Source organism: Microtus oregoni, unplaced genomic scaffold, assembly GCF_018167655.1.
Source record: "Microtus oregoni isolate MIOR12 unplaced genomic scaffold, Mior012 000019F_ref0000042, whole genome shotgun sequence".
Classification (NCBI taxonomy): Eukaryota; Metazoa; Chordata; class Mammalia; order Rodentia; family Cricetidae; genus Microtus; species Microtus oregoni.
In genome coordinates, this window is record NW_024543078.1 from 3,567,668 (window position 1) to 3,577,702 (window position 10,035).

A 10,035-nucleotide genomic window follows, 5' to 3' on the forward strand; every position below is an offset into this window, starting at 1 on the left:
CCTTTAATCCCAATGCCTGGGAGGCAGAGACAGGCGGATCTCTGAGAGTTCAAAGACAGCCTGGTCTACAGAGTTACTTCAGGTCAAAGATACAGAGAACCTGTCTCAAAAAGCAAAGAGTTAAAAGTAAAAATAAACAAAATAGAGGTTAAAACAAAGCTGCACAAAGATGGAAAATACACAGAGAATTTTGATACTGTATGCTATTATGCTCTCTTTGAATTGTTTGAATGCTGAGGAAGGAGCAACAGCTGCTAAAAGATATTTATTTATAAATGCTGCTGAACTAATCCAACATAGATATTTTGATGCCTTGACATTGAAATTTGGATCTAAGGACATGATGCTTTGGAAAGGAGTTTTTTATTTTGTTTTCACAGAGGATGAGACATGTTCATTTCTTCTATTCCGATTTGGTATGATGGACCACGCCCTCCTGAATGGTTGCAGTGAACATCTTCAGAAAATTGCTTCGCTCAACTGCCAACTGAGATGAAACTAGCACACAGGTTATACCATGAAAGACCTAATTAACGACGCCCCCATTCAGCAGGAAGCAGTTTGGAGAGAAAAAACTGCGCCCATGTTCCCAAATATGGTTTATAAATGTTCTTTTACATTTAAATGGGGATATGATATAGATATGAATAATTTGCATTAGTATAGATTTTGCTTTATTGATAGAGATTTAAGGTCAATTTTGTTATATGTATAAGTGTTTCTGATTTTGATTAAGGTATTGTAATTGTGTAGTTCATTTAAATATGCACTGTATAATTAAGAAATATAGGTTGTTAATGGATAATCATCAATAATAGTAAAGCTTGTAGTCATATTAGTTAGATTTTCTAGATATATAGAGATATATTTTAGATAGACATTCTTCATGTCTTTCAAAGATTACAGAATAGGACATTTAATGTTTTAATAACTGAGGACTTTTCATGACAATGAGACACTCTGCTCCTGGCAGCACCAATGTACTTCAAGAGGAAGATGGGCATCGAAGAGGCACCTTATGGAGTTTGATAGCCATTTGGGCAAGAAACTGCTCTTGCCTGGACTATTGCATAAACTGGACACAGAGAACCCGCAGAGAGAGGACTACTGAACTTGCCTAAGGTGAGATGATCTTTCGGGGTTCCTGATTCATTTTGAAAGAGTCTGCGAGACATTCTGCAGGACACAACAGATAGTGACTGAACTGACTTTGAATTTTCCTGCGTTATGGAAATGTCTGCTGGATACCATGGGCCTGAAGGCTGAAGATGGATGCCCCAACGGTACAAAAGAACTTTGGGTGACTGTCCAGGCAGCGAGATGTCTTTGTCATTTCTAGAGTTTGAAGTTTCTTAGTTCTTGTTTACTTAGGTAATATATCTTTCTGGAGTCTTTGATGGAGTTAAGAATAGTTAGTTATAGTTATAGTTTTCCTTAGTTACGATAAAGATTATTGTAACTTTTACTTGATAACTGTTTTGTTATATGTAATTTTGCTATGTTAAAGTTAAAGCCTTTTTTTTTTGTTTAAACCGAAAAAGGGGAAATGATGGAGGAAGGTCATTGGCTAATAAAGGCACTGCCCTGGCCCATTTTATTGGTTAGAGGATAGGTGGGAGGAGAAAACAGGACAGAACGCTGGGAGGAAGAGGAAGTGAGGTCAGAGTCTCGACAGCTCTCCTCTAGGGAGCAGACGCCTCAGAGAGACGCCATGCCCAGCTCCCAGGATGAAGCTCCGACCCAGGATGGACTAGGCTAGAATCTTCCCGGTAAGCGCACCTTGGGGTGCCATACACAGATGATTAGAAATGGGCTAAATTAATATGTGAGAATTAGCCTAGAAGAGAATGGGCCAAGCAGTGATTAAAAGAATACAGTGTCCGTGTAATTATTTCGGGGCATAAGCTAGCTGGGCAGGCGGCTGGGGTGTTGGGGACGCAGCCCCGCCGCCCCCCTTATTACTACAGGGGGGGCTGCAAAAGGGAACTGGTAATAGCTCCTCCCCTCTGAAGTGGGCCCCACCCACCCGGGTCAGCCATTGATGAGGCAGGGGAAAGGAGGGGCCCTCCTGTCAAGGCCAGAAGCTCGATTGCTCCTCAACCTGGCCCGTTAATTCAAACCACAGAGGAGCCAGGTATGGGTTAGGACAGGATCAGGGGACACCAGGGTCTGGCCTAGGCTAGGTGAGACCTTACTGACTCTCGCTGATCTAGGAAGCCATGGGCCTGGCTAAGCCAGCCATCAGCCCCAGGATCCTCTGCACAGCCTTTTCCCGGCTCCTGGGGTTCGAACACAGGTTCTCACACCTGCCAGGCAATCTCTCTACCATCTGCGCCACAATGGCAGGCCCTCCGTCTACTTTATTTATTTATTTTTCAAGACAGAGTTTTTCTATAGCTTTGGAGCCTGTCCTAGAACTCGCTCTGTGGACCAGGCTGGCCTCCAACTCACAGAGATCTGCCTGCCTCTGCCTCCCGAGTGCTGGGGTCAAAGGCGTGCGCCACCACCGCCTGACTGTCTATTTTTTATTTTGAGATGCTCTCCTTAAGCTTCCTAGGTGACCTGGTGATCCCCCGCCTCCCCGCTGGGATCCCAGGCCTGGCCAGCGAAGGTATCTTCCTGCGGTCTTCATTTTCGTTTACTAATGACTCTCAATGTTTTCAAGTTAAAACATCCCCCTTTATTGATTACTACAAAGAGCCAAATTTGAGATTAACGGCGTTTTGGGGGATAGTTCCCTGTCTGTCATTGGAACCAGCAGTCTGGGCAGTACTGCAGTACCCAGGGGAAGAGCCAGGCCTCACGCTCCTGGCTTGCGCCAGTAATACCAGCCACCTACGCCTTCCCACTACTCCTGGGTTACCCGTGCTGTCATGTGTACCGGGCTCAGCACCAGGACCCGAGCAGAGATGACACTGCCCTGGACTCTAGTGTCACTTTGGGCAGCCGTTATAGGTGGGTGTGAGGTCCCCAAGGCCTGCTGGAACTGGCCCCTGCAGACCATCTTCCCGCCTGGGAATTCATGGTCCCGCCACCAGGGGGAGCTAGGATCCAACAGATCCCTGTAGACCCGGGCTGCACGCTGTCTGGGATGTGGGAGAGGTTCTTGGTGCTCTCTGCACCCCGGTGCCACAAAAGACTATCACATAACCACGAAACAAAGTGACCATTGCTTTTCCCACAACAGCACTGTGCCTCCCCAGGACTTGCCGGGTCTCCCGCACACAGTCAGTGCTCATCAGAGAGCCAAGTGTCCACAGAGAGCTAATAGATGGGAAAACTGAGGACTTGAGATAGAGGCCAGAGGAGCTCTTGTGGAGGAGCAAGGGTAAAGCTGACCTCTGGATCCCAGCCAGACCTGGATGGTCACCGAAGACAGGTTAGACCATATGACAGAGACAGGACCCAGAGGGGACAGCCTAAAGGGACACCCATGATGTGAGAAGCCTGAAGAGGGGCGGGATTGGAGGTTCATCGATTCTCTTGTGTGCTCCCAGTCTCTCATCCGTCCTGTGCTGGTCTCATAATGGGTCCAGTGCACTGGCAGGGGGTGTCAGGAAAAGATGAGAATGGGTGTGTCTGAGCATGTCTGAGCACAGTGACAGCCACTTTACTAGGGTGTCCCCGAGCCTGTACAGCAGGTAAGTGACAGGGAAGGGATTTGTTCTTTTTCTAAGTTCTTGTAAAAGTTAAATAGTAATTTTAGAAGGAATGGGCCAAACTCGTTTGATGGAAGTAGCCAGGATCTTGGAGGTCCTTAAAGTTCTTAGATATGATGCAGGCCGGCTTTTAATCCTAGCACTGGAGAGGCAGAGGCAGGTGGACCTCTGTGAGTTCGAGGCCAGTCTGGTCTATGCAGCCAAGGTTATATAAACAGTGAGAACCTATCTCAAAATAATCCAGGCGGGAGATTTTCCTGAGTCGCAGGGACATCTGGTGAGGCTCCCACCTCCGGGGGTTTATACTGGACAGCGCTGGGCAGCCAGACGAACTCGGCTCTCCTCTGTAGGACTCCAGAGCCGAGCATAGCCAGCGTGGGGCAGCAGTAGCCGGTCCTGTGTGCCATCAGGGCTGACCACTCGCCTGGCAGCCAACAGGTACTCTCGATGGGGAGCCAGTGATGGGCAAGGACAGTGGCCTGGCGCCCACACATACTCTCGAGTGCGCAGCGGCGAGTGGTTTTTGTAGATGAGCAGAATACGCACCTCATAGCGGGTCTCTTGGGCCTGGCGGTGGCGGCCCAGCACATGGGCCTGGAATACTGCGCAAAGGTGACACCAAGGGTCAGGTGGACCCTCAAGGCCTTTGGGTCAGCTGAGTTCAATGGAGAGGGTCAGAGCAACTATCTAGGAGGAGTTAAGGGTCATTGGGGTCAGTAGAAGGAGCCAAAGGTCAGGGGTCTCACCAAAGTCGCTGCCGCAGTAGTGGAGAAGCCGGTGTGCACGGCCCCGGCTGTCTGGGCAAGGCCCGCAGGGGTCTACGGTGGGGGGGGGGGGGGGGACGGGGAGGGTGTTGTGAGTGACACAGGCCGGACTTACTTCCTGCCTGACCCCGCTCCCGCTGTCCCCATCTCACCTGGTGCATCCCGAGCAGGGATGGCTTCCCGGACCACAGGGGTCTCGGCAGGTTGAGGCTCCACCTCCCGGGGCTGAGGCTGTCTCAGGGGCCAGCCCAGGGCCTGCGCCTGAGCCTGGAAGGCACCATAGCGCTCCCGGGGCAGCCAGAACTCGAAGTGCACTCCTGGGTTGGGCTCCCGCAGCAGCATCTGGAGCGGAAGGGCGCGCGGGAGCTGGCGGCCCGCTCTCCCCTCGGACCCCTGACTCCCCAGTTAACCTACCCCGGTGTCCCGCCTCAAACCGTCCACTCCCGCCCACCTGCAACAACAGCTCCTGGGAGGTGGGGCCGGGCGCCTGCAAGGTCTCCTCGGGACCCACGCCGCGGGTGTAGACCACGCGGGTACCCGCGGTCTCATAGGTGCCAGGTGGGCTGGGCACCCCATCGCCGTTGATCACGTAGCGGCCATCGCGCTCCACTAACGCTGCAAGAAAGCAGTCAGCCTGCGCTCGCGGAAACTGCCTGTCCCCACACCCCAGCCTCAGTTTCCCCTGATGCCCCACCGTACCCAGGTAGTTGTGGCTGCTCTGGGCCACGCGGATGTGCCTGGCGCCCTCGGGGATCAGAGTCACGTTCCAGTAGCCGGCGAAGGCACCTGGGACAGGCGGGAGGTTGGGGGTGTAGCAAGGCAGGATTTTCTGGGATGCTCGGGTGTGCTCAGGGGTGCACAGTAGCGGGACGCACTGGGGTATACAGGGGATGCTTTGAGGTGCGCAGGAATGTTCTGGGGTGCACAGGGAGGGATGAGCTGAGGTGCGCAGTGGAGAGGTGCACTTTGGGTGACAGAGTCATGTGAGCAGGGATGGATAGTTGCGGATTAAATGAGAAGCTATGGAGAAGAGGCAGGAAAGGGGTTAAAAGGGCATTTTTCCCCCCCCCCAGAGAGCGTGGGACGCTTTGACATGAGCCAATCAGGAGAAAGGCTCGAGGAGGGCCTCCGAATGTCCAATCAACGAAAACCTTGGCTCCTGGGAGCCCGCCTTGTTAAAGGGACACCCTTCTCAACGCTACTCCTCAAGCGCATGCGCTGAGGCGGGACGGGGCAGTCACCCGCGTCGCGAAACACGCGCTGCACGAAGAGGCACGAGTCGTTGGCGCCACCGCAGAGGCCGCAGCGGTCCTCGACGGCGCCGGAGCCCAGCAGCCCATCACAGCCAGCGCTCTGCGGGGGCGAGGGCACTGGGTCAGGATGGGCGGGGCTGCGGAAGGGAGCGTGGCCAGATGGAGCGGGCGTCGCGAGTGGGCGGGGCTAAGGGCGAAGCAGAGGCGGGGCTGGAGAAAGTGCCGGCAGGGACCTAGTGTGAGCTGAGCAGAATGGGTGGGGTCAGGGGTGGGCGGGGCTTGGAGATGAAGGCGGGATCTGAAAGAAGGCCCTAGGAGCAAAGCCTGTGAGAGAGGAGCTATGAGCGGGTAACTCGCGGAGTGGGTGGAGCCTGGAGCCAGATGGGCGGGGCTTTGTCGGAGCCTGAGGCTCCCCCCCAGCGATGGGCGGAGTAGTTTGTAGAGGCGGGAACTGATGTAATTGGTCAGAGGCCGTCTGGGCGGGGTCACATATAAAGGCGGAGTCTGGAGGGAAATACCGTGGTGGGGCGGGGCCAAGGGGTCCTCACCAGACAACGGCCTGCTATGCAGAGGCCCTGGGCCCCTGGGGTGCAAGGGGTGCCATCCAGCACGCGGCCGAAGCTATGGTAGAAGGCATGGCCCTCAGCCAAGCAGTTGAGGTCACACAGGTTGGGTGCTGAGGACGGGAGGGATGAGTGAGCCCGGGGCCTCCAACTCATCGCTAGTCCCTACCCGCAGTTCATTGTAGCTCCCCAGCCCTCACCTCCAGTTTCCTTCCCCGAGGCGCTGTGCCCTTCATGGCCAACCTCCATCCCCTCCTCTCCAGGTCATGTACTTTCTTTCTGCCTTTTTTCTTTTCTTTTCTTTTCTTTTCTTTCTTTCTTTTTTTTTTTTTTTTTTGAGACAGGGTCTCTTTACATAACCCTGGCTGTAGGAGAACTAGCCCTGTAGACCAGGCCGAACTCAGGGATCCACCTGCCTCTTCCTCTCTTGTCCTGGAATTAAGGGCATGCAGGACCACCTCTCGGCCATAAATTTCCCTACACCTCTTGGTTCCATTTCTCCATACCCCAACCCGCTTCCCTCCTGGCGCTCATTCTCTTTCAAGCCCAATAAAACTGCCTTTATTAGCCCTGGAGCATGGCTGTACTACTGGCCTGTAGTGTACCTCAGTTTCCCCTCTCTGTCAGATAAGCCCTGCAGGCTGGCTGGTGGCAGGCGGAGACAAGGCCAACTTAGTCGATGCCTTGGGCACAGGATAGGGCTCCAAGGGTTGATGAAAGGTTCTCCGTTTTAGGCAAGTCCTATCGCTCTCCACCCCTCCGGTGGCCGAAGCTGCCTGTCTCCCTTCAGTCTGGAGGCGTGCTGCCCCGGGCACCCAGTTATATAAGCTGCTATTTTCAGCTCCGTGCGACATTTCCTGTTAGTGGGATCAGTCTGAAAACTGTTGGCCTCTGGATAAAACTCTAAACCAATCCATAGCCTGGAGTTTGATCCTGTGTAAAAGGGACCATTTTTTCTTCCATCAGCTCTACATATGCTTCAAAACCCCATTCCAGTGCCCGCCTCTGTGGGTATTTCTTAACTCTTTTCAAAGTTCTCTGTTTCTTTTCAATCCCAGGAAGTCAGATTACTCACCTCCGTGGAAGGGCACCCACTGGTAGGTCTTCTGGGTGCCCAGGACGGGAAGGCCATTGTAGAGAGCACATTGCAGGTCTCGGAAGGGTTTCGCCCCTGGCGGGCAGTCCTGGGAAAGGGTATAGACGGGTAGATCAGACCAGCAACACCGAGAGGGTTATTTGGGGTGGGTGTAACAAAGCAAGAGAGATTCAGGGCGGACTCTGGGGTTTACCGGCAGCTGGCACACCCGGTATTCATGGCTGCCTCCCCAGCAAGGTTCCTCCCCGGGAAGTCTGGAAGAAAAGGGTGTTCTGAGCGGAGCAGGACTCCCCCACCCTCTCGGGGACCCCTTCCCATCGCCTGCCCCCACCAGCCCCACCCGCATTCCAGCTGGCTCCGTGGGATTAAAGGGCACACTGCGTGTGTGGGCAGGCAGAGGGCGCGGCCGGGCGGGCGGCGGCGGAGGGAGGGGCTCCCGACTTACCGCACACAACGGCGGCTGCGCACCGAGACGCCCCGGCCACAAGAGCTGGAACACCTGCTCCAAGACCCCCAGGGCGTCCATTCCCCGGGACCCTACTTGAGGGCAGAGAGGAGGGTCAGCCAAAAGGAGAGCTGGGGTCCCCCATCCACATTCCTGTGTGCTTCCAGGGCTCCTTCACCCCCTACCTGAGCAGTACCCCTCAAATCACAGCTCAGGAGGGCCCACAACAGGAGCAGAAGATTCCGGAAGAGGCGGGGTCTGAGGGAGCACAGAAGTTCCAAGAGGCGGTGATCAGCGGGACCAGGGTGGGTTGCCATCTCAGCCCTGGCTGGCTGTGTGATCCCCGATGGCGGCTAAACCTCTCTGGGCCCTCTTGTCTCTAAAAAGAATGAGGTAACAACAGTCCCGCCCCCATTTCCTGAAAGCCTTGAGGGGATTATTGGCTCAGGTCAGGCACTCAGTGGGGACTAGGAAATTTTATGCGTTGTTACTTGTTTTAAAATTAATCTTGTTTTTAGATGGCGGGGAGGGCGCACGCCTTTAATCCCAGCACTCAGGAGGCAGAGGCAGGCGGATCTCTGTGAGTTTGAGGCCAGCCTGGTCTACAGAGCGAGTTCCAGGACAGCCATGGCTACACAGATAAACTGTGTCCTTAAAAACGAAATAACAGAATTTATTTTTACTTCTAGTGTGGTGTCCGAAGATGGCAGAAGCATCGACCCCTAAGTTAAGCTGGTTACAGTCGTGAGTAGCCTGACAAGGTGCTGGGTACCCAGCGTGAGTTCTCTTAAAGCACAGGATGAGGTCTTTAACCCTGAACATCTTTCCAACTCTTTGTTTGAGACAGGGTCTCGTTGTGTAGTCCAGGCTGGTCTGGAACTCACTTTATAGCCGTTAATCCCAGCACTTGGGAGGCAGAAGCAGGTGGATCTCTGTGAGTTCTAGGCCAGCCTGGTCTACAAGAGCGAGTTCCAGGACAATTAGGGCTGTTACACAGAGAAACCCTGTCTCAAAAAACCAAAATAAAAAAAAAATGAATGAATAAATAAATGGCATGCCCCACAACTCCTGGCTAGCGTGTTCTGTTCCAGTGCACACAGCTGGTCCTAGTGCCAACGAAGAGAAGAATCTTTCAAGGACAGTGTTTAGGTGGTGCAAGTTCCATCTAACTTCCTGGGTGGCTGGGAGCCAACCATTCCATTTCCTCAGGCCTCAGTTTCCCTGTCTGTGCAGTGTCCTTGAGTCTCTGAGACCCTGTAGAGGGAGCAGCCAGTAGGGGCTCATTCCTCCCAGCTCTGCCCCTGGGGACCTCTCTGCTTCGGGACACCCATAGTCTATGGAGATCCCCTGTGGCGGGCAGAGGAAAGCTGATTTGGCCTCCTTCCAACATCATGGTTTCATCTGCCAGGAGTGTGGGCTGCGATGCCCAGGGGGTCTGCAGAGGAAGGGGGCGGGTAGGGCTGAGTAGAGGCCTCAGTTTCCCCATCTACAGGGACTGGATGAAGTCATTGTCGGCCCACACCCTCCTCGTGATCGGAGCCTGGCAGGACAAGCCAGGAGGGACGGGAACCAAGGCCCCGTGAGTCCCTTCTGGGGTCGGGGCCAGCGCTCTGAAGGGCACACAGGAGTTCAATTTCTCAGCCCACACGGCCCATGTACCTGATGAAGGGGAAGGCGGGGGTCCCCCAGCCCGGCTGGAGCCAGGTTCTCCCCGTTTGTCAGCCAGTCTGACGCTGTCATTCCACCCTTTAGGGCGCCTTGGGGACCGAGGTGGCTGTAGAAGTTGGAAACCCTGGGGAGTTGCTTCAAGACGGCAGCCGGGAGCCCTCCCTCTGCGGCCCCAGAGGTTGGGCTGGCCCGGGAAGGGAGAGGCTGGGGAGGGGATTTGGTCATCCCACAACCTCCTCTTGGGGGGCCATATATCCAGGTCAGTTATGCCCTTTCCGGAGCAGTACACCCCTCTCCTGCACTGACGGAGCAGTCACTGGGCAAGCCAGTCCTCAGCCTCAGTTCCACCCCAGAGGAAGCGCGACCCCGAAACTTACCGCCATCCTAGGGATCACTGCTTTCGCCCCAAGTAGGGAAAGGAGCCAATTGCATTGTCGCCACACCAGCCGGGGTATTGGCAAGATGAGAAGAGGAATTTACCGGCTGCTCAGAGCCCAAGGTAAGGCGTCCAGGCTTCCCTGGGACGCCCCAGGGACTGGCGGAAGCAGCGGGGCCCCCGAGGTGCGGGACTGGGAACTCAGTCGGTC

The 10,035-nt window shown here is 54.4% G+C and overlaps 1 protein-coding gene across 5 annotated transcripts; it reads right to left on the reverse strand.

The window, feature by feature from the left end:
- Nucleotides 1–2,660: 2,660 nt before the first annotated feature.
- Adamtsl5 (ADAMTS like 5) lies at nucleotides 2,661–10,035 on the reverse strand. 5 transcript variants are annotated; one of them, XM_041668730.1, is made up of 12 exons: nucleotides 9,826–10,035; nucleotides 7,966–8,159; nucleotides 7,781–7,872; nucleotides 7,529–7,589; nucleotides 7,315–7,423; nucleotides 6,225–6,352; nucleotides 5,665–5,776; nucleotides 5,123–5,209; nucleotides 4,875–5,038; nucleotides 4,576–4,765; nucleotides 4,406–4,477; nucleotides 2,661–4,261 (listed from the first exon to the last, which is right to left on the reverse strand). In XM_041668730.1, the coding sequence occupies exons 2-12, from the start codon at nucleotides 8,095–8,097 to the stop codon at nucleotides 3,960–3,962; spliced, it is 1,449 nt and encodes a 482-aa protein (XP_041524664.1). In that variant the 5' UTR covers nucleotides 8,098–8,159; nucleotides 9,826–10,035; the 3' UTR covers nucleotides 2,661–3,959. The 5 variants fall into 5 exon arrangements, with proteins under 5 accessions (XP_041524664.1, XP_041524667.1, XP_041524668.1 ...); XM_041668733.1 differs by lacking the exon at nucleotides 7,529–7,589 and having other exon boundaries at nucleotides 7,781–7,875; nucleotides 7,966–8,038; XM_041668734.1 differs by lacking the exons at nucleotides 5,665–5,776; nucleotides 6,225–6,352.